Below are 25,695 nucleotides of genomic sequence, written 5' to 3'. Positions count from 1 at the left end.
TTACTCGAATGAACGAAGACGCTCCGGAGGAAGACTTGCCCTCCCTTGGTGCTCCATATTGGAGCCAGTTATTGCGAAACAGGGATAGCTGACGTGACTTGGTACGAAATGGCCAAAATCGCTTAAGTGGTTAAGCGCCAATTAACGATGATTTTGAAAGTCATAGAAAGTGGAACAGTTATTTGTGGAAAAAAAGTTTTTGTGATCTTCACATTCACGATATTTACAGTGACTTTTTAGAGCGCTAATTTTCTGCCATGAAAACGGTGCTAATATCAGTTTTTTCTTCTCTGGCCAGATTATATAGTTGCTGGGAGAATCTATGAAAAATGTAGGGTAAAATGGGGTTGCGTGGCCATTGGTTCTAAGGTTTTTTCATTGAAAAATTTTAAATTGGTGGCAACATTATAAAGGCAGCTAAGTGACAAAGCTTAGATAAAAAGTTTTTGATTTTAATTAACTGTGTACATACCGAACTTCATTAAAAGTAATTGAGCCGCATCGGAAAAACAACCTTAGGTTAGGTTAAGGTAGTACAAGTTGAGTAGCATCTGTACAATTAAAGAACAGCTCACTTGAACACTTTTGTGTTGGTCTGTTGTTCTACCACATACTCTAAAAACTGGTTTGCTGGGTGGCAACGATAAAGTTACGAATAAGGCATACAACGATCTTGGAAATACCCTCCTAAGATCCGAATACACCTCGACCGAGATATTTACGCATCGTTCTTGCAAAGGCTGGACAGCTGACGATAAAGTAACTATATATGTTCACTTCGTCGTCCTCCATGCAGCCAACACAGATGGCGTTTTTGAGTGTATTAAAGCATACCACATGAACCCCTACTTTTAAGTACCCGGTTAAAACTTCAATAACCATGGATAAATGAGATTTTGTAAACCCTAATAGCTCCGCCGAACGCTTTCAGTTAACAGAGGCTCGGATAAATCCAAAGCATACACTGGCAGTGCCTGCATGGGCCAAGATATCAGCCTGACAGTTTCCAGGGATATTCTAATGCCCTGGAGCTAAGATAATCTGTATCAAACAGTAGTTAGATGCCACTGTAAATAAAGTCAAGCAATCCCCCGCAGTCCCCGACCTCATAGCGGCAGAGCTTCGCGCTATGATAGTCGCCTGACTATCTGAGTAGATGTATTGTTTATTTTTTATAGCGACGATCTCCGTCATGAAGACGCTGCAGTGATCGGGAAGCATAAATTTCTGGCTAACACAGATCCCATGGCAGATTACTCCACCTCCAACCCTCCATTAAGCCGCGATACATGCGAGAATAGTTTCGCTAGGCTCACGTCACATATTAACTCCCCACTCCATTCTTTCCTTGAAGGAATATGAGTGTTGAATGTGACAAAAAAATAGCCGGCGCACAGTAGTATTTCCTGCCAGGGATGAAGTTGAACTTGGTGGTTATGATCGCATGATAGTTACAACACCCAGGTAGCCCTGTAAAACGTCCCTCAGTGTATTTAGAAATTTGTCCCTGAACCATAATTTCCAAGTCATCGACATAAGCCGCCATTTAGCAGATCCTATCCTCAAGATCATTTACTGCCATGACTCAATGCCGGGTAGGAAGAAGATCTTCCTGTGGCGTTTTTATACTCAGTTGAGCAGAGCTCACAGAGTATATTAAGTTTGATTGGATAACGGTTGGTTGTACATATATAAAGGAATCAAGATAGATATAGACCTCCATATATCAAAATAATCAGGATCGAAAAAAATTTGATTGAGCCATGCCCGTCCGTCCGTCCGTTAACACGATAACTTGAGTAAATTTTGAGATATCTTGATGAAATTTGGTATGTAGGTTCCTGAGCACTCATCTCAGATCGCTATTTAAAATGAACGATATCGGACTATAACCACGCCCACTTTTTCGATATCGAAAATTTCGAAAAACCGAAAAAGTGCGATAATTCATTACAAAAGACAGCTAAAGCGACGAAACTTGGAAGATGAGTTGAACTTATGACGCAGAATAGAAAATTAGTAAAATTTTGGACAATGGGCGTAGCACCGCCCACGTTTAAAAAAAGGTAATTTAAAATTTTGCAAGCTGTAATTTGGCAGTCGTTGAAGATATCATGATGAAATTTGGCAGGAACGTTACTCCTATTACTATATGTACGCTTAATAAAAATTAGCAAAATCGAAGAAGGACCACGCCCACTTTTAAAAAAAAAGTTGTTTTAAAGTAAAATTTTAACAAAAAATTTAATATCTTCACAGTATATAAGTAAATTATGTCAACATACAACTCCAGTAATGATATGTTGCAACAAAATACAAAAATAAAAGAAATTTTCAAAATGGGCGTGGCTCCGCCCTTTTTCATTTAATTTGTCTGGGATACTTTTAACGCCATAAGTCGAACAAAAATTAACCAATCCTTTTGAAATTTGGTTGGGGTATAGATTTTATGACGTTAACTGTTTTTTTGTAAAAATGGGCGAAATCGGTTGATGCCGCGCCCAGTTTTTATACACAGTCGTCCGTCTGTCCTTCCGCATGGCCGTTAACACGATAACTTGAGCAAAAATCGACATATCTTTAATGACCTTAGTTCACGTGCTTACCTGAACTCACTTTATCTTGCTATGAAAAATGAACGAAATCCGACTATGACCACGCCCACTTTTTCGATATCGAAAATTACGAAAAATGAAAAAATGCCATAATTCTATACCAAATACAAAAAAAAGAATGAAACATGGTAAGGTAATTGGATTGTTTTATTGACGCGAAATATAACTTTAGAAAAAACTTTATAAAATGGTTGTGACACCTACCAAATTAAGTAGAAGAAAATGAAAAAGTTCTGCAGGGCGAAATAAAAAACCCTTAAAATCTTGGCAGGTATTACATATATAAATAAATTAGCGGTATCCAACAGATGATGTTCGGGGCACCCTGGTTCACATTTTGGTCGATATCTGGAAAACGCTTTCACACCACTCCCTTTTAAAACTCTCATTAATACCTTTAATTTGATACCCATATCGTACAAACGAATTCTAGAGTCACCCCTGGCCCACCTTTATGGCGATATCTCGAAACGGCGTCCACCAATGGAACTAAGGATTACTCCCTTTTAAAATACTCATTAACACCTTTCTTTTGATACCCATATTGTACAAACAAATTCTAGGGTCACCCCTGCTCCACCTTTATGGCGATATCTCGAAAAGGCGTCCACCTATAGAACTAAGCTCCACGTCCTTTTAAAATACTCATTAACACCTTTTATTTGATACCCATATCGTACAAACCTATTCTAAAGTCATCCCTGGTCCACCTTTATGGCGATATCTCGAAAGGCGAACACCTATAGAACGAAGGCGCACTCCCTTTTAAAAATACTCATTAACACCTTTCATTTGAAACCCATATCGTACAAACAAAGTCTAGAGTCACCCCTGGTCCACCTTTATTGCGATACCTCGAAAAGGCGTCCACCTATAGAACTAAGGCCCATTCCCTTTTAAAATACTCATTAACTCCTTTCGTTTGATACCCATATTGCACAAACGAATTCTAGAGTCACCCCTGGCCCACTTTTATGGCGATATCTCGAAACGGCGTCCACCAATGGAACTAAGGATTACTCCCTTTTAAAATACTCATTAATACCTTTCTTTTGATACCCATATTGTACAAACAAATTCTAGGGTCACCCCTGCTCCACCTTTATGGCGATATCTCGAAACGGCGTCCACCTATGGAACTAAGGATTACTCCCTTTTAAAATACTCATTAACACCTTTCTTTTGATACCCATATTGTACAAGCAAATTCTAGGGTCACCCCTGGTCCACCTTTATGGCGATATCTCGAAAATGCGACCACCTATACAACAACCACCACTCCCTTTTAAAACCCTCATTAATACCTTTAATTTGATACCCATATCGTACAAACATATTCTAGAGTCACCCCTGGTCCCCTTTATGGCGATATTTCGAAACGGCGTCCACCTATAGAACTAAGGCCCACTCCCTTTTAAAATACTCATTAACTCCTTTCGTTTGATACCCATATTGCACAAACGAATTCTAGAGTCACCCCTGGCCCACCTTTATGGCGATATCTCGAAACGGCGTCCACCTATGGAACTAAGGATTACTCCCTTTTAAAATACTCATTAACACCTTTCTTTTGATACCCATATTGTACAAACAAATTTTAGGGTCACCCCTGGTCCACCTTTATGGCGATATCTCGAAACGGCGTCCACCTATGGAACTAAGGATTACTCCCTTTTAAAATACTCATTAACACCTTTCATTTGATACCCATATCGTACAAACGCGTTCTAGAGTCACCCCTGGTCCATCTCTATGGCGATATCTCGAAAAGGCGACCACCTATACAACAACCACCACTCCCTTTTAAAACCCTCATTAATACCTTTAATTTGATACCCATATCGTACAAACACATTCTAGAGTCACCCCTGGTCCACCTTTATGGCGATATTTCGAAACGGCATCCACCTATAGAACTAAGGCCCACTCCCTTTTAAAATACTCATTAACACCATTCGTTTGATGCCCATATTGTACAAACAAATTCTAGGGTCACCCCTGGTCCACCTTTGTGGCGATATCTCGAAACGGCGTCCACCTATGGAACTAAGGATTACTCCCTTTTAAAATACTCATTAACACCTTTCATTTGATACCCATATCGTACAAACGCATTCTATAGTCAACCCTGATCCACCTTTATGGCTATATCCCTAAATGGCGTCCACATATAGAACTATGGCCCACTCCTTCATAAAATACTCTTTAATGCCTTTCATTTGATACACATTCCAGGATTTCCCTCGGTTGATTTTCCTACATGGTTATTTTCCCTTATGTTGTCACCATAGCTCTCAACTGAGTATGTAATGTTCGGTTACACCCGAACTTAACCTTCCTTACTTGTTCTTCTTATCTTTCGCTGAACCAACAATGGCACCCAGCATGGATTCTTTGCTTTCGAGGGACCCTTATATCAGTTTATAAAACAAATTAAGACCTGTTTCCGTAGAGCTGCCCTTAGATTTGGCGTGCTGAGATACATATATGTACAGCATGGAAGTAACTTGGCGGATCTACCCCAGTCTCCCCTACTTTACATGCATGGCGGCATAACCTATGAAGACAGGTACAACACACAGGTAGTCCACTTATCATCTTGAAGAGAAGCGTTTTTGTGCAGTTAAATTTTTATTGTTAATTGTTATGCTAATTGTGTAGAGCAAACATAAATATATTTATACAATTTCTTAGGTGGTTAGATTTTACGCGAATTTTTTTGTAAACTTTGGGCAGTTTATATTTTAAGCGATTCTAAACATTAAATACATATTTAATTTTCTTTTACTACTATATTCAGAAATTTCTCCTCTTAAAGTGGATTTTGGGCCAATTTACTTTATGCCCTTCGGGAGATACTCTTTCACTGTATGACTATTTCGGGTCAGGGTAGATTGGACGTCTTTTAAAGTATGTATTTTTTTTAGAGACAACCCTATCACACCAGTTTTAAATACGATTACTAACTGCAATGCAGCCCTAGAAAAAGCATAATTGCATTTAGTATAATAGTGACGCTAAAACTCAATTATTTTATCTTTTAAAAGAGTATATAGTAAAAATAATAATACATAACTCTTAATTCACCAGTGGTTAATATTTTAAAACGAGGAGTTACGAAATAAAATGTTTGAACCTTGAGAAAATATAAGTTGACTTTATGACCATTTCAGAATAGCCGAATAGTAGAGTAATATTTCCAACATCGTTGACATTGTAAACATTGTAAATGGTCATAAGGCCACTCTCCTACAAGTGATTCTTAAGTTATGTGCAAATTTTAATTTTGCTTTGGCGTCGAAGCGTTGTTATCACCAAATTTCATGCAAATTTGTGGCTTTTACTTATATTTGTTGTCAAATTTGAAGTATGACGTAAAGTTGATTTTACTTCCATGCCGTTCTGAAAACGTACGCGATCTCTAAAACTTATTTGGTTCCCAAAGAATATCCGATTCTAAAAAGTACCCGGTCTCAAAAAAGAATGCGGTTCCAAAAAGGTGATTGGTTCCAAAAGAGTATACGTTTCCTGAAGAGTACGTGATTCAAGAAAAAGTACCCACTTCTGTAAAGTGTGCTGATCCGAAAATGTACCAGCTTCAAGTAGTCGTTTATGATAAAGAACTCAGATCGTAAAAGCCCCCGGCTACACAATACGGACCAGGTGCTAAAAAAATAACAGGTTCCAAAATGAACTCGGATCTAAAAAAAGCACCCGAACTCGAATAGTGCTCGGTTCACATACACATATGTATCCCCTATGCGTATTTCACCACTATATCTTTAGCGCTCTCGAGATATGTTTACCGAAAGTCGGCACAAACTTGTTTGAAAGGTCTGATCTATCTAGGTAGCGTTGCCACCCCCGTCTTTAAATTTGTTAAGTAAATAGTTTAAATCGCCCCAAAGAGATGGTTAAAATTCTAGTATTTGAGCTTTATAAGCTAAGGAGATATCACATTATATGAGTCTAAGAAACGTGATTTTATATTCTTATATAAAAACCAGTGAGCTGCAATTATTTATCTTTTAAGGTTATTAGTGGACTAACCAAAAAATGAGTATTAGTGCGTACACAAACAAAGAATATCAAGCACTTATATCCACTAAAACACATTTACATAGTCATGCTTCGTAAAATGAATAACCGCTCATAAGCCACGAAGCAGTTCAGTACTCAACTGTCTTATTAAGCAAGAAAGTCAACTTTGTTATACGAAAACACTAATTGGAATAAGTAAGACTAACAGTGCAATAAAATGAATATAGTCATATCAGTCTTCTGACGCTAGCAACCAAAGATCTGCTTTGAGTCCCAATAAAATTAGTGCACTTAGTCATGAGCCAAAAAATTGTGTCTAAATGTGTACTTAGTCAAGTACAGAAAACTACTATGAATGACTAGCACATAAAATAGAAAATACATACGAGTGCCCCGCAACACATATGTCCCATATTTTATGTGCTAGTCACTCATAGTATTTTTCTGTTCTTGACTATGTAAGTACACATTTAGACACAATTTTTTGGCTCATGACTAAGTGCACTAATTTTATTACTACTCAGAGCTGATCTCTGATAGAAACATAAAAATAAAATTTCAAAACTATATCTTTAACCTTTTTTAAATATTGCTACTGCAATAATACCAGACCTTTTTTTTGCAGATCGAATTAGGTCTACACAGGTTATTGATGTATCAAATGTGAAGAAAATAGCTCTATTTTTATTGAATAATTCAAGAATTACATTTAAGGAAAATATTTGAAACTTAAAAAGTGGGCGTGGTTATAAGCTTTATACGCCCCTTTTTACCGTGAACATTATACGTGGTCAGAAGAAGTAATTTGCTACATTTCATTACGATGCCTTTATTTAAATGAAATTTTTTGAAGAATGCATGAGAGGACGACAGATAGGACGACGGAGGGATTGATGATAATGCTAAACAAAATATTTTTTTTTTCATTGAGTTCACCGATTTTTCCGCTTGAGGCTACCAATATGCATTCGGAATTTGATTTACTGCAAAAACACCTGGGTAGCCGAATACCCTGGTAAACTTGTAGCCGGGTATAATCAGCTCTTGTTTCTAGTCAACGTGTTCATGAGAAGATAGGATCGCTTCATCTACTGAACTATAACATCTATAAATAAAAGGCCGACGACAAAAAGTGTAAATAAAAGCGAAACTTGTAAATATATCCGTAAGAGTGCGGTAAAAAAATAAAACGGCAGTAAAGATGGACTTGCCGTTTTTTCAAGATCACTTCGGGCTGTTTACCGAAATGATCGGTAAAGCTTCAAAACCATTTAAAGATTGTTTAGGGGTAATTTTGGGGCAGTTTAAGCATCCTTTAGAATAAAGTTCGGGACTATTTTTGTAATCGTTTCGCAATTTTTTTGGAACTTATCCGGAACAATTTCTGAACCGTTACATGATTATAAAATAATCCCAAAATTATCTTGAAAATATTTCCAATTGGTCCCGAAACAGTATCGAAATGAATCTGAAGTGATCCTGCAACTGTCACGAAATGGTTACGAATAGTCTTGAAATAATCCTGAAGCTGTTCAGAAGTAAAACCTAAAAAAATACCGAGGTGTTTCCGAGGGGTTGCTTCAATCGCCCCATAATTGTAGCGAAATAGTATCGAAATAGTTTTGAAGCTTTCCAAAAATGATGCTTAAAATAATCACGAAGTGATCTGATTGCTTCGAATTGAATTATCCGGTATGTCTGCTTCCTATGGAAAAAAAACGTTAAGTCCATGATTTATGGGAATATTATAAGTCCTGCTTTTACTGCCGTTTTATTTTTTACCGCACTTTTTCGGATATGTTTATAAGTTTTCTATCTTAAACAGTGGGGAAGTGAGCGGGGGTGGGGAGGCAAGGGCGCATCTTGCCCCGGGCGCTACTCACTGGGGCGCCAAATGGTACGCAAAGCAGAGCTTCCTGGATAATTTGTATTTTTATTATAACAGACTTCTTTGATTATAACTGATTTAGCAGGCCTTTAATATATAACAAAAGAACTTGCTGTAGTTTCCATGAATAAAATTTATTATTATGGAATTTTATGTAGTAAACTCAAACGTTTTGGTTTTCTTTTAAAACCAGAAGTTTCCAAAGGCTTCCATTTGCAGATTATTTAAGGATTTTGTTTAAATTTAAAATTAAAACGAATACATTTAAATAATTCAGTAGGAAAATGGGTATTTTCCAGTTTAGTACAAAATAGTTTGAAACATTGCCTATGGCCCGGGTTTTCAGTAGTTGCTTAATCTAAATTTGCTTAAACTCTAGTCAAATTTAAAATCCAGTTAAACTACTGAGCAGTTTTTTAGTCACAGTTTAAGGTCGCCTTTGAGGTAGGCTTTTTTGTACGGCAACATTGGTTTTTTTATTATCTATATAACTTGTGGATACGACAACAGATGGATTTTGTTTACCCAAAAAACATTTAAAAGATATTTCTCCAGCGATATATATATATAGTTCAGGAGGTGATATCCAACAATAATTATCTAGTTACTCTTAAACTAGATTGTTCTCAAATTGATATCCAGCTTCATTCTCCACTAACTATCCACCCTTTGAGAAATTTTGTAAGATTTATAGTTCTCGAGTTGATCTCCCACGCCATTGGCATTTTCAATTATTATCCAACCTTTGAGAGATTTTGAGAAATGTACAGTTCCCAAATGATTATTCAATATCCTACATTGGATATCTAGTTGAGGTGAAGTTAAAAAAAAATCTCCAAGGTGGTACCACTAAAGCCAACAGCTATTTATCGTGAGAAATAAACACTTGATTGATAACAGTAATGATGCGTAATTAATCAATAATAATTTATATATATTTTATTTTCTTGAAAATACTGTAGTATTGGAATCTTACACTTGAGTCTAGTCAAAGAAGCACAAGTTGGGAACTACCATTTTTCAACTTAAATAATAGCATTTTTCGCTTTATAAAAAATTCTCTCTTTTGCCGAGTACACTATGATTCTCAAGTTGAGCCACTCTTTCGAACAAATCTTGAGATTAGAGGTATTGAGATTGAGGATAGAGGTATGCCAGTTATTAACATGAGCTCTAATGGTACTCAAGCCCAAATGCTTGTTGGGTATAATCAACGCCATTTCGAACGAACGCCAATTACCGATAGGTTAACTAGCCTTTAACCCTGCCAGATCGGCCGCCTAAGCTTAGCTTAAACTTCAGTTAAAATATACTGAAAAACTGCAAAATAAATTTAAGCGTAGTTTAATTAACAAACTGAGTTGAACTTGTACTGAAAAACCGGCCTAATGCGATAAATGGTTTAAAATTTAGCCGCAAAATTTAATCGTGTACTCTTAACTCAAGAATACAAATTTACACAATCATTTGGCCATTTATATAATCCAAAAACAACATATTTAATATGCATAACATTTATCAGTTTTTACTACAATTATACATAACTAAAATACCAGTTTACTGAATCAACATTTTACTGCAATATCTACATATATATAAATATATATATATATATATATATTTAAAAAAAATTTGCATAACTTTACTTGTAATCATTGCAAAAAATTATCCTTCACAAAATTACATATAATTATTTATACTTATATCACAATTACTTTACAAATCAACGCACGTTTTCCAGCACAACGTAGTTTTATAGAATTTTAATTGAATATTTGTTTGTCGCAAATGCTATGACCGCTTTCTTTGTTCACTTCTCAGCCACTTTCTAGCCAACACTTCAATTAAATGCTTCATTTTTCTTTGTGCACCGCTTCAAATACTTTCAAATAAGTTTTCGTACAATAGTTTTATGTAATCTAGCTTGGCATGCCAATATTTATTTTCCTCTTTCGCTTAACTCACTTGAGATTCGTAATTTTCCACTCTAATCCCCTAGTCCCTATCATATCCTAAACCCTTCAACATTCTTCTCCTTTGTCCAATGAGACTAACAAAATCTATTCCTTCAACTTGTAATTGAGTCCAGTACGTAAACAAAATAATAAACAGACAACATAAATTATTTAAATGAAGAGTACAAATCAAAAGAAAAACAAAAACAAATCACTGTTCATAATTTTGTAGGAAGTGGCCGAGCTGCGACGTCAGGTGGCACTCGAGAATTTACAAAACCAGAGAATGGATAATTTCGAACAGGATGTGCCTGTGGAGTTTGAATGCTGCTTTTGCACAACGAAGGTATTTTTTGAATGTTGATTTTACTTTTGCTCTTTATATTTGTAACTGTGCATTTAAACAAAACTACTAAGAAAATGTATGTATCACTCTTTACAATATTAAGCACGACATTTATATATATATGTATGTACTACTATGAATATTTACTAACAAATTTTTAGAAGGCGCATGCTTGTTTTCAATTTATTAATAAAATTTGTTTTTCACATAAATAAACATACGGTGTCAGTTATTTTTGCCTAATATATTGTAACGAATTTAGTGCAATTTCTCCTATTTTCAACCTTCCGCCAACGTTCGAACCACTAAACTGTTGAACAATTAACTCCACTTTTCAATAATGCAAAATGTCCTCTATCAAAGTACTTCACAATAACACCACCACTGCTCGCCAGATAGCGTCTTAAATCAAACTGATTGTTGTGCCTCTACTGTTGCCACTTTTATACTGTCCGGTCTCCTCGCCGTCACAGCTCTAGGCGCCTCTATTTCCAGAACTTACTAGTTAGTTATCACTATAAATCCCTCAGCTATAACTACAGATGCACGGTTTTTTATAGCTTCTCTTATAGCCCATGCGCGTGTATATGTGAGTAACACTTGCACAACTACTGCATACCTTCAGAAGCATCTCAGATATATGCATGTGTAAATAAATAAATAAATGTAAGGTGCGATAACCTACGAAGAGATTTTAGGCTGAGCTTCTTTTCCAATTTATGACGTGCTCCATTTAAATTTTTCCTACCAATTGGCAGGACTGGACCTACATGTTTTATGCCGACTCCGAACGGCATCTGCAGAGAATTTTTCACTGAGAAGCTATTCATGCTAGAAATACACTCGGAGTGTTTGCCAAATCACTGCCAAGGGGCGACCCCGTTTAGAAAATCTTTATCTAATTGAAAAAACTTGTTTTTAAAATCTTGATTTTGCTTTGCCCGGCGCGTGAACCCAGGATCTTTGGTGTGTTAGGCGGAGCACGCTACCACCACACCACACCACCTTGATATATTTCCAATACTCCAGTACTTCCAAAACTAACAGTTTCAATAAAGTTGGCTTTAAGAGAGATGGGTATTATGAGCGTTGATTTTACATTGTATTATAAAAGATGGTTGGCGTATGGAGACACATTCCATGCAAGAACTACATTACGTATTTCGGGGTTGATACGCGATAAGTTTGAGTTTAATATATTACAGTATCCGAGAGTCTGTTTTCCTCAACTGCGATTTTCGGGTATTCGACTCTTAGAAGGGCGTTCGCCGAGTATTTAACGACATAAGATTTTGCCAACTCATAATGGTTCAAACAGCTGAGGTCTTACGCGCCGGATTTCTTCATAGTGTTTGTGGAGATAACTTTTACCAGGTTTCTGCATATATTAAAGAAACGGTTTGTTCAGCATTTCCTTCCATTATAGATATTACTCCTGCCTCACTGTATATGATGTTCTTTCAACATAAGAAGACATCCTGTGGTAGTTCTGAGTGCGGAATTTTGACAGGCCTGCAGCTCGTAGACCCGAAGCGCTAAAGCCGCTGGCTTTATAATTAGCTATGAGAGTCTCATTGTCTTTTACTTAAGTTCTGCCAGCAATGGCATTGAGGAGTTTGTCACGTCTCTAAACTTTAGGTACAATTGCGGCAGTATCGAATGCCACACTTAGTCGGTAGCGTAATGCCATCGACGTGGATGTCCAATATTTCTGATATTTGCCTCGTCTATTACTTGGATAAGGTCGCCGAAAATTTAATCCTTGATCGTACCACGTTACGCGAGGCGAAAAAACTGGAAAGACTACTGACTTCCTCCTCCTCTTATTATTTATATTTTAGTCACAAATCTTAAAATTGTAAGTCCTTAAAGGAGAAGAGATAAGTATACCAAATTGATCAGGATGACGATCTGAGTTGATTTAGCCATGTCCGTCTGTCCATTTAAACGCAAATTAGTCACTCATTTTTTGAGATATCTTGATGAAATTTTGTCAAGCGGGTTTTGGTGTCGGATTAGACATTTGTCGGAATCGACCGGATAGGACCACTAGAGCATATATACCTCACACAACCTATTTTTGAGAAAAAGAGGTTTTGTTGTAATATCTAAACTCAATTTATCAGTTAAGACCTTTAAATTCCACCTAATGTTTTTGTTTAAGGCACATATTGTTGTCTGAAAAAATCGTAGAGATCGGTCGTATATATAGCATATGTCCCATACAATCGATTGTTCAGATAAGACACATTTCGCAAGTTCTACACCATTTGAACAACTATAAGCTTCAAATTTCAGCTAACGATTAGGCTTTTAGTATATATTGTTGTGTGAAAAAATCGTAGAGATCGGTCTGATATGTAGTATATATCCCATAAAACCGATTTTTCAGATTTTATGAATTTTTCAAACTACAACTCATTATTGTTCAGCTCCATTCATGAAAGGAATGAGGTCTTCGGCAGTCCGATCCTTATTTCTTTGAGTAATACTGTTTTCACACTGACGGCTTATTGAATAATAAATGCAGTTTTCTACATTAAGACGCTTTTGAGCTCAGTCTTCCCTACAAAATTCCAATCTATAATTATGTCATTAGTAGCTAATCGAATGCCTAATGAAGCCAAAAGCACAATGCAACTCTGTTGGGAGCGTTAGTTTTTGGTGTGTTCAGTGCTTAAAAATGTCATTTGTCAAAGTAATTGTCATTGTCTGCATGGCGGAACGATACAAGGTGGCCGCATCGAACAGCTGATTATAACCTTTTTTTATTTGATTTGATACATCAACTTCCGGCGCAGTACGATTTTGACATTTGTCCATCGAATTTAGGAAAACAAAGTACATGGAATTCTTATTTATGTATGTAGGTATGTCACCATGCTGCCACCTTGTATCGCTCCGCCATGATTGTCTGTCATATAGCATTGTCATTTCATTCGCTTGACATTTCATCCTTCATACTATTCGAGCAGTTACTTCTGTGTGAACGCAAAAAATTTACGATTTCATTAGAAAGTGAAATGAGATCATTAAGTTTCTGTGTGAAGACAGTATAACGATGGTTATTGCTATAACTTTTATGGCAAGAAATTAAACAGAGAAACACAACAAATTGGCAAATTTCGGACACCTTGATGTATTTGCATGTAATCGTTACTTTACTCTTTAGATTAAAGAACTCGTTTTTGCAATATTTTACTGAAGCTTTTATGCATTTTAATGGAAATTTTTTTTTTTTTTTTTGTATAATTTTTTCGTCTACATACATAATAAACCAGGACTTTAGTTCGTACCTCAGATGCTATATATAATTTTTTTTAAACAATTTTCGAATCGCTAGCAAGCGAAATTGATCATTTTCATACTGAATTATTGTCAGGAAAGTTTTTAAGTTAGATAATTCTAGTTTGTATACATAATTCCACTAAAGCTATTTTGTTAAATAAATATTTCTATACCAAATCCAACTTACCATTAATTAATTGCAGTGTATTTGATAAATATTTGATTAACTTCCAGAACCGTGTTTGCGTTTTCCATGGCCGCGAGTACACCATGCAGAGATTAGCGAGACCACCGCCTTCACCTAAAAATTTGTATGCACTAAAGCGTATGATTGAAACAGGCGAAGTCAATCTCTACTATATTTAGTCCAAAGGCAGGGTAAACTTATATTAATTACTACAAAAATAAATAAATTCGCTCGAAAATATTACTAAAGAAGTATATCGATGTAGAAAATAAATAGAGTAAAAAACATCCACATATGTAAATGTAATTATTGCTAAATGTAGTATCTGCGATATCGTTAAAATCCTTCTTCAAGTAAACAAAACTTTGCTTAACAATTACGTATACCGGAATTTAACTCCATTTGACAAGTAAGACCGTATCCCCTCGAACTCTTATTTAAAACTTGTAACATCGGGAACGTAAATACCTAATCAACGCGATTTTGTTAATAACGGCTTTTACTTTACTTTATCGGATCTAATGGGGTTAAGGATATGCGTGTTGCAAGAACAGACGGTTCAATATATAAGTATAATGTGTTCGATTCCTGGGTTTGCCATATTGGCAGCGTTGCCGTTTCGAATTCTATAAATTATACAAAAACTCAGTTTCAAAATTCCCAAATCGTTCCAAAATTACACACAATAAATGACGAAATACCCCGGAATTTTCCCACAATTAAAGCTAATATTAGTGATAGCCAAGATAAGTTCGACTCTTAATTTGTGGCGTCGCTTTAAGAGCACCTCTCATTCATTACTGCAAGTTATACTAAAGACTTTGGTTTGCAATACTGCAAAAGGAATTTGTATTTATTTTATGATTTATAATTTGCAGAAATTCACGATTAAATAAAAAAAAAAGAACGGTGACAATTTCTTCGCTTTTTCCATGCTTATCCATATTTTCTCCATGCCATCCAAGTGCAATGAAAAAGTGTAAACAAAAGTCAGCTGTTTTGCTGGTTTTCGTGTATTTATAATAGATTTTTGCCATTTGTTCTATAATTAGATTGTTCACAATTGGGGGTGGATCACCCTGTTGGTTGGTGAAAACGAATATGTCATGAAAGTATATGGGGTATTCCATCCCATTTCGACCAATTTTGAACCCGACCCCTTTAGAATTGGCTGAAAGTTTTCTTCTTTTTCTAGCTTAAGAAAGACGTTTTTCAGAAGTTTTTCAAATTTTTTCATCCAACTCAAAATAAGTTTTAAATATTTTGAAAAAAAACGGTGTTTTTTTTCAAAATGCTATAACTTTTTCAAAAATTGACCGTTTGGGATCATTTTTTTTTTTTTAATATGTTTTTAAATGTACTTTTCGGAAAAAATACAAAAAAATTTTAAAGTTTTTTTTTTTCAATTAAATAAAAAAAAAATTCTCGGCCCACTCCGGGATTAGTGGGGATGATTGCAGAATTGATTGAAGTTTTTTATAAGAAAAAAAAGGGCGAAATTCGAAAAATTTTGAGAAACTGAAAAATTGCAAAAAAAAACTTTAAAAATTTTTTTGAATTTTTCCGAAAAGTACATTTAAAAAAAAAAATTTTTTTAAAAAAAAAGATCCCAAACGGTCAATTTTTGAAAAAGTTATAGCATTTTGAAAACAAAAACGGTGTTTTTTTTTAAATTCATAACTTTTTTTGAGTTGGATGAAAAAATTTGAAAAACTTCTGAAAAACGTCTTTCGTAAGCTAGAAAAAGAAGAAAAACTTTCATCCAATTCTAAAGGGGTTGGGTTTAAAATTGGTCGAAATGGGATGGAATACCCCATATGTAAGATTGTTAACTTAACTAGAGATGATGAAAAAGGCCCCCAGTGCAAATGATGTCACACATTGCGTTGATAATCGGCCCATGTCAGAGTTGTTAGAGATTGCAATGAACCCCGAATGTATTCCTTTAGATTGCAGCCTTTATAAATATTTTTTTAATCATTATTCCCTTTTTTAGCCCGATTAATGATCCCTTTTTGCTTTCTTCATATGAAATAATAAAATTCAAAACCATTCCGCAAGTGAATAATAATATTGGAAAGCCTAAGGAATGCAATAGACTGCGGAATGCATTCCTCCGAGTATTGCAGTCCAATGAATAAAATTCATGGAATAAAAGTAAAGAGGAATATAAAAGGAATAGTTATTCGAGAAAGCAAAAAAGAATAACGACTAAATTTTTTTTTTAATTTTGGCGGGTTAACGAAGAAGTATTGCATTACTCTGTCTTCACTACCTGAAAAAATCCATTCTTGTATTATTGCAAGATTTGGTTTTAATCAATTTTGTACGCAAGATGATCACAAAGTAATGAAATAAATACTAAATTCTCCACAAACTACCCAAACTATAGCGCTCCCCATAAACTCACCACAAACGGGTTCCTGGTCACAAGCTTTCTTTTCTGAAATAAATTGTTGTCTAAGTAAATGTTAAAGCCTTAAGAGAGTTACTCCTACTCCTGAAAATTTTTTACATTTATAGTGCATACAAAGAACATTTCAACTCACCATATTCACTCATATTAACATAGTATATGTGGAACTTCGGAGCGAATTAAGAGTTTCACAGAGTTGCACTGGCACACCGCCATTTTATACAGGGTAAAAGTGTAACGCTTTTGCGTTGCGAGCTGGCAACAATTTTCACAAAAGAACGAAATACCCCGTAAAGGCGTTGCCTGTTTTTTAGAATAGAACAACAACCCTTGCGCGGCGTACAAAAAGCGTAACACTTTAGCCAGAAAAGAAAACGCTATAAATTAGCAAGGGTATTATACCTTTGGTCGGATAAGACCACGTTTAAACATACCATATACTCGTATCTTATCGCTTTAGTGACTTCCATTCCTATCGAAATAGTTTCTAAATGCTGTGTTGCTTTTGTACCTAAATGTCGTTTCTAGTTTGGGGTACAGTTCTTCCCGAAGGCTGATAAGAATTCGCAACAACGGCGATATCTCCGGCGATCATTTCTTCAAATATTCAGATTCAGTCACCCCAATTACGGTTGTCAATAGTGAGAAAATTAGTGTCGACGCTCATGAATTGGTATCGGCGTTGTCAACGTCGATTTCTATTGACGAGTGTTGACGCTTTTTTGGTATTTGCTAAAACAATGTTGAAGTTGTGTTGACGTGAGGCGACACAAAATTTGTTGACACAGTTTTTGGTGGCAAGCGCGGCAATACAGAATTCAGCTATTAAAAATTCAAAAAATAAGCTTTTTTTATGATTTTTATGCTTCTTATTTATTAATTTTTTATTCAATTTCAGAAAATAGTCAAAATAACCAACAAAAGTCAGTTTAGTAGAATTGTGGTAATGTTCTAGGGCAGCGGTCGACTGCTAAAACACGTCCAAAAAACTCAGGAGAGGTACCAAAAGACACGTATTGACCTCGATTTTAATAATCCGAAGGCGGAATATAAACATTTTACTTGCGTTAGGAAATATTTGCAAAAAAAAAACAGTTGCAAGCTTTCAAGTTGTTTATTAAAAGGTTTTTGTGAAATTTCAAGGATTTTTTATTTCCGCCTTCAGATTATTAATACCGAGGTCAATTCGGGTATTTTGATACCCCTCCCGAATTCGATTAAGTTTTCCATTAGTGCACCACGCTCTGGGAGGTAGGAAGTTGCTAATGGTGTATTAAAGAGAAATCCAATCATCTACAATATATTCAATAAAGTTCGTAGACAAATTCCTTGTGTGTATTTTGCCCGGAATGCTTAATCATTGTAAACTTTACAAAGTAGCGCAACTAACAGCTGATCGCTCAAAATTAGCACACACACACAAACATCACTAATGGCCATATTACGGAAATCTTTAGAGAAATTCAAGTTAAATTTTTAAACAGACATAAAATATTATAATTTTGGAATATATAGCATCTAGGACACCTTAATTGCAGTAATTGAAAGAAAATTTTTGCTTATACTCAAGTATTTAATTATTTTTTCTAAATTTATCTTTAATATTGATACAATTATTGAAGGTATATTGATCCAATGCAACTCTGCTCTTCCTGCTGTTCTTCATTCCACTCCATTCGAGTGTCCTCTTTCACTGAATTCGAGTGCCTTACACTCTATTCGCAACATAACCTCAATTTAAGCTGCCAAACTATATAGTAAACAATGTGCTTAATTGTGCACTAACAGATTTCAGCAGTTATTTAGATCCATAAATTGTCCACTAGACAAAAAATTAACTCAATACAAATTGTAAATAATCAACTCTCAAAAATATAGGGATCGTATTTTTATCGATATCACGTCGACATCAATACATTGCCTTAGTAAATACTAATTATGCATTGACGTGACATTGGTGTTGATACGACGTGATGTCGACGACGATACGAAGTGATGGTTCACGTTGACAACCGTAATAGGGTTGAGTGACTTGCGCGATAGAAAATGCTGGCAGGGATAAATCAAAAGCCTTTGAAAGTTTTATGTTAAAATTTGCCCACTTTAAAAAAATTTCTCTTTCAAAATCGAATGGCAAAAAAAAAATTTATATATTTACGGTATACATGTAGTTAAAAGTTTTGAAAAATCCGGTGTGGACCCATCCCTTATTATGTAACTTCTCTATAATACTATCAACTAATACCATAAATAGAACAAAAATCGAGCAATACTACCAAAACTTAGTATAGGATTGTAGTGTTTCTCAAAACGTTCTCTAACCGAATTCTAACCCAGTTCTTTCGTCTACTTTTCGACTAAAGATGCATTAGGGAACTACTTAAGAACTCTTATGTAAAATCACAATATTTCTCTATAGTTAGAAACTGTTTTTGCTGAATTAGCTTTCTTGATGAAACTGTGTTGTAAGAATATCAGAGCACCCTGTTTTTCGTAGCTTTAAGTAGGTAAAGGTATCTTGCCCACTTTAGAATGTCCGACTTCATACTCGTCTGCATAGCAAAACTGCAGTTCCTTTTAATTCTAAAGCAGAAATTAAAGTAGCACATCCCAAATGGAAAGAGAGTGACTGAAAACTCGTCAGTGCTGCATTCCTAAGTATTATGATTACGGTTAAAATTTGCTGGAATGTATATACATACAAACCGTTAAATATGCATACTATGCACGTATTTGACATATAAATGCTTCTCAATTTCAAAACAATTTATCAAACAAATTTATTTATTCATCAATGTTTTTAACCACACAAATTTTTGCCCATTTCATTTAAAAAAAGTAATTTATATTTTAGTTTGCTTTGAAAGTAAATAATTGAATGTTTTAAATGTAGTCTAAGTAGTTGTTATAATTTTCCACATTATTTCAATAGTTATTTTAATTTTAATTTTTGTTTTTTTTTTTATTTATTTAAAGGGCTATCCACGATGTCAAGGCGAATGTAATCCATTACGTGCGAATAGCGTTTAATTTTTTCACAAAACAGAACAAAATTATTCATATAAACCGAGTTAGCAATCCAAATTATATATACACATTATACCCATTAGCACTCAGAAAATATTAAAACAAATAATGGATTTAAAGATTTAATTTCGAATTGAATTTTTACATGCTATTTTGGTTTTTTTTTTTTTTTAAATGTAATTAAAAGAATATTTTTTATATTATGTTTAATTTAAACCATAAAACAATATAATTGATGTGAAATTGAAGACGTATCACGATATACATACATATATGAATGCTATCCAAAAGACATAGAGAATATTAAGCATGTGTTTTATTGAAAATTTTTAATTTTTATTTAATAAATACATACATACATAAAAAAATTATTATTAGCGAACGAAAAGTGTTAAAGAAATTTACCCAAACATATAAGTAGTTTTAGTTAAATAAAACTAAATCATTTATTTTTGTATTAAATTTATTTATATTCACTTAAATAGTAAGGAAAACAAATGTCCATGTACAGTATTGGGCAAATATGGAGCAGTTACTTAATTTTTTCGCGTTAGTCCTTTTACTGGCATTTTAAAGTATACTATACTTTGTTTTTTCTTTTCTTACAAATTAATATAGAAGACAAATAAAGGACACACTTTGGCGAGTTTAACCTGAGCTTCTACATCTATTTGTGGTGGGCTACTTTTACACACTGCTTAAGATTGATAGAGTGCTCATTATTAGATAATTACACTAAAATTTTGATAGGCACTGCCATAGAATCTCCTCCAGCATGCCTAAAAGTCAAGCATAGTGTTGTAAATTACAACTTGTAATACGAGTAACTACGAGTACATGCTCGAGTACTTTGCCCAAGTACCAAGTATTTTTCGTAGTCTATTACAGGCCAACCTAATGCTCTGCTTAACGCACGAGCATAAACGACTTTTTTGCCCTAACCGAAATAATAGCCGCGTCACAATCTACTTTTTCAAATAGATGCTTTCGACGCAATCATACGTATGATGATTAGATTTCACGTATTTTTATGGAGAACCGCAAATCGAGCGACACTTGCGCCATCTGACATACAATCTACATTGCAAATCTTCAAATTTTGCTACATGTAAAGTACAAGAAGTAAAATTCGACATTTGATTTACTAAGAATGCTTTCGCACTTTGCAAGTGAAACTATTTTTCCCACTCATTGGTACTTTTCAGACGCTTTTCAAAATTAAAAACGTAAATTTAACAAAATAACAGGATATAAAATACATATATAAGCAAGTATTTTTCTGGTAAAGTGAGAATGTTTATAACAGTGCTTCCCGAAATTTTGTATGTAAATGGCCAAGGCGAAATAAGTTTCAATTGTTAAGATTAAAGTTCCTTAATAGGTATTGGCCGTGTTTTTTTTTTTTTTCAAACTTATACGTTTACGTTTGCGCGTAAAAAACGCTTATACTCGCTTAGATAATGTTTAGGGTACCCATCTAGCGGCAGTGGTTAAATAACTAGCTACAGAACAGGGTGTACCTAAAATCGGAGACACAAACCTCTGATGGCCATAATGTATAACATATAGCTGAATCAGTTGCGATGAATAGTGGACACGCACCATTTTAAGAGGTGATACATAGAATTAGTGTAGAGGTGAAACATGGAAACATATTTCGGTTACATCTGATTATAATGCGTATTGAAATTTAGTAGCACAAATTTTATGCGCAGCTATTTCAGAGGTGTATTTAAAGTTTGACGCTTAGCAGTCCATATAAAGTTTAAGCGTAAACGTCTATATATGTAAAAAACACAGCTTTTATTTACAAACGCAACATCTTGCGTGATTATGGTGATGCATGTAAAACATGTATGCAAACGTCAAACCGAAATGTCGCGCAGAACAAAAATTAGAAATGGCGTTCGCTTTTCACACCGTAAATTCATTTCCGCTGTTCTCATACGACTTGTATGTGAATGAGACAGAAAAATCTTGCAATGCGTTTTTATTAGGTTGGCCTGATGCCTCGTACAAGTACTTTCTATTCAAGTCAAATAACGTCTCCTGAATTTTTATAAATTTTACTCTGACAATTCCCTCCAAATTCTATCCTAAGATTATCTATATTTTGAAATTTTCAGTTCCCATATAAAAAATTCTTCAAAAAGGATATTGCATTCCACTCATAAATTGGCTTTCGGAAAAAATCAATCATTTGGAAATTCTTAAAAGAAATCACCTTTATTAATTGGCGCTTAACCATTTAGGCGACTTTCGTAGTTGTTTAAAAAGGCAATTCAAAATTCCTCTGGAAAAATTATGCATAGACTTTACTAGAATTACCATAATCCAACGGTTTTATAAAACGCCAAATCATGAAAGCTCGAAAATCCCTCGCAAAGCTCGTAAGCCGTGTAAAATCGTTTAATTTGCTAGGTTATTAGGCAGTTTCGAGTTTGAACTTCAATGGTGAACTACGTCAACTTCCATACAAAATTTAAAGATCGGCTCATCTTATTCTGAGCTTATTGATTCTGAACTATTAGGGACGGCAGAGATGCCAAATGTCTAGGCAGCAATAAAGCTAGGTCCTAGAAAACGTCTAGTATTTGCCAAGAGGAAGAAGTTACTCTATAATATAAGTCCGGAAACCTGATTGGCGTTCTTCCGTTTGGTCGTCAAAAAAATCTGGTAACACTATGGACACATTCAGTCTATGTAAAGTCCTTATTGGTTTATTGATTTTTACTCGCAAGTGTCGTAAGTATCTACAGCAGCGAAAATAATAATAGCAGTGCCATTTATTGCATAGTCTCTTATTTTTTATTTTGTTAATTGACACTATGCAAATCCATCTCAAAAACGTTTTCGAAAAAATTCAAAAATTCGAGCAAATTTCGAACTTTATATTTGGGTTTGTTTTGAGTGTACAGTTTTGTAGAACAATCAATTCTGGTCTAACTAAGTACAAGTCTAAGTATCTTAAAATTCTCATTAGTTTTTAACATTTTTTTTCCGAAGGTTGCTTTAGATTTTCCTCCATACAAAGTTTTAAATTTTTTCTATACGGAAGAAGTCCTTTAATACCTTCCAAAAAAAACATTTGAAAAGCAAATACGAATTTTCCAGGAAGGCCGCCATTGCCTTGTACTGCTGCAGAGGAGCTATCGGAAAGAGATGGGGACTCTCGCCAAGAATAGTACACTGGCTTTATGAGATGGTGGTCAAACCGATTCTGCTATATGGGGTGCTGGTCTGGTGGAAAGCACTGGACACGGCGAGCACCTCCAAAATGTTAGTGTCAGTGCAACGGACGGCGCTGATCGGTATCAGTGGCGCTCTCAGAACAACGCCTACCTTGGCACTGAACGTCATGCTGAACATATACCCAGTAGATATTGCGGGAAAGGCGGCCGCGGCAAGGTCGTTGGTCAGGCTTCGTGATATGGGATATAGACTTTCTGACCGCGGACACTCTAGCCTTCTTACCAGTTTCGACTTCATCCCGGACAGAACGGACTACTGTATGCCGATAACAGCTCCCTATACAACCTTCACCCCAGTTATTCCAGAGAGAGAGGATTGGGGAAGAGGAATTATCTGGGGCATGGGACCGGTTAACTTGTTCACGGATGGGTCAAAGCTGGATGGAAAGGTTGGTGGGGGGGTCTTTTGTCAAGAGCTAAATTTAAGCCGCAAGTTTAAGTTGGCTGATCACTGCAGTGTATTCCAAGCGGAAATTGCTGCGATTAAGGATGCGGTGGATGGAATGCTATCCAGTGCTACCACGGTTAGGGAATTTAACATCTACTCTGATAGCCAATCGGCTATCAAGGCCTTGAGCTCAACTACAGTGCGATCGAGGGTGGTCTGGGAGTGCCTGACCTCGCTTGCGATTGCATCGAATTATTTTACAATTAAGATTATCTGGGTCCCGGGCCATAGTGATATCCCGGGTAACTGTCAAGCGGATCTCTTAGCCCGCATCGGTACAACTGAACCGGATGAAGATGGCTGTAGGGACTTCGGGATCCCGCTGGCCACCTGTGGATTGCTCCTCCATAGCTGGGCCTCGAATCAGCTCAGCAAACGTTGGGCGGATACCACGTCTTGCAGGGTAGCAAGATCTTTCTGGCCGAAAGTGGATGGCAGGAGGTCTGCTGAAATAATTGGGTTCACTAAGGCTCACCTATCAATGGTCATTGGGGTTTTGACAGGGCACTGTCCCATGGGTATCCATGCGGTACGTCTCAATATACTGGAAACTCCATCCTGCTGCAGCTGTATGGAGGATGATGAGGTGGAATCACCAAATCACTTTATGCTTGATTGTCCAGCTTTTGCCAGAATTAGGCGAAAGTACTTCGGTCGCGACTCACTTGGATCTCCCGAGGATATATCCAAAGTTGAGATCGGTATCATTCAGAGCTTTATCGTTGCTACCCAACGATTCTCTAAGTAGCTGGATCTAGGTCACCGTTATTTTTGGTGTATGTGGTATCACAACGGACCTTCGTGTTGTCCAAGTGAGCTATCCTTATCAGGGAAGCTACCACCTAACCTATCCTATCCTAAATACGAATTTTGAGAGACCTAAAGCTACAAAACAATGCGGATAACTCCAAAAAAAATCGAAGTATTTGTAAAATTTTCTCGAAATTTCAAACATTTTCGAAAACGAGTTGAGATTGCTTTCCACAGTTACAAAATTTTTTAAGTTCTTTCAAAAAATATCAAAAATAATAAAAAGAAGAATTTAATTGACGAAATTTGTATATATTATCCGTGCTTTTTTACATGTATATACATCAACATTTGCGGGTAAAAAAAACGGTTATCATCACTTAGTTAAGGTTTAGGAGACCCATCTAGCGGTAGTGGTTAAATAACTAGCTGCAGAACGGGTTGTACCGAATAACGGAAACACGCACCTCTGTTAGGCATAGTGTATAACCTATAGCAGAATCGATTGCGATGAATAGTGCACACACACCATTTGTAGAGGTAAAACATAGACACACATTTCAGTTGCATCTGAGTATAATGCGTATTGAAATTTAGGAGTATTAATTTTCTACGCAGCAATTTCAGAAGTGTAGATAAAGTTATGCACTTGGCAGTCCATATAACGTTTAAGTGCATATGTGTATATATGTAAAAATAAACACAGCTATTAATGCGCTTATAACTTTATTTCAATCAATTTGGCACTTTTGAAAACATCAATTTACCCTAAGAGTACTTTAATTTTGCTCAATGCTGTACATATACGAATGTACGTATGTTATATAGTTTTATGACAATAAGCATCACAAGAATCGAGTGCTAATAAAAAACTTAAAAAAACTAAATCGCTCTACACACGCTTTAAATATACTTTTCAAGTGATTGCAATTTTATTTGATTAATTTAATTATAATTGAATTAATTAGTATATAATTGAAATTGTGAAATGCATACGAATATTATAGATACCGAATAAATAAATATATGTATATTAATTTAAGTTAGCAGAAATTATATAAATATGTATATGTATATTTTTTGTCACTTTACTATTTAATAAAAACAAAAAATATTGCCTTTACAAAATAAGCACCAAAGAAATTTAGCATGGTTTTTTTAATTGATTTTGGTTTTATGCAAATTTATATCTTTTCTCTTTTTTATGATTTTTGCATACTTCTAAAAGATTTCGTACGTTTTTTTTACAAAGTATTTTAGTATGTCTGCACCCCCTAACTTAGTTCTTATTTCGAAAAATGTAGCACCAGTTTCTTGCATTAAATTCAATATAGTTGTATGAAAAGTAGTTAAAATAGTTTTATGTTTACAAAATTGAAAATACATTGCAAACATACGGCGAAATCAAATGCCTCTTTTTTGTGTGGATACACTTCATATCACCAAACCGTACTTCACATATTAAACTTTATACATACATACA

General features: G+C 35.2%; 1 protein-coding gene across 6 annotated transcripts in view; it reads left to right on the top strand.

Annotated features, from left to right (window-relative positions):
* The window catches only part of Shab (Shaker cognate b), a 397,151-nt gene that overhangs the window by 359,580 nt on the left and 11,876 nt on the right, over positions 1 to 25,695 (top strand). For 3 of the 6 annotated variants that reach the window (XM_067789092.1, XM_067789091.1, XM_067789090.1), the window contains 2 exons: positions 10,732 to 10,845; positions 19,713 to 23,198. In XM_067789092.1, coding sequence (XP_067645193.1) covers positions 10,732 to 10,845; positions 19,713 to 19,766 — 168 coding nt within the window. In that variant the 3' untranslated portion in view covers positions 19,767 to 23,198. Of the gene's footprint in view, positions 1 to 10,731; positions 10,846 to 19,712; positions 23,204 to 25,695 lie in introns of those variants that run through there. The other 3 variants (XM_067789093.1, XM_067789095.1, XM_067789094.1) reach the window with 3 other exon arrangements.

The sequence above is a fragment of the Eurosta solidaginis genome, chromosome 5 (assembly GCF_040869045.1).
Source record: "Eurosta solidaginis isolate ZX-2024a chromosome 5, ASM4086904v1, whole genome shotgun sequence".
In the NCBI taxonomy this organism is placed as follows: Eukaryota; Metazoa; Arthropoda; class Insecta; order Diptera; family Tephritidae; genus Eurosta; species Eurosta solidaginis.
This window is presented reverse-complemented; position numbering and strand designations above follow the sequence as displayed.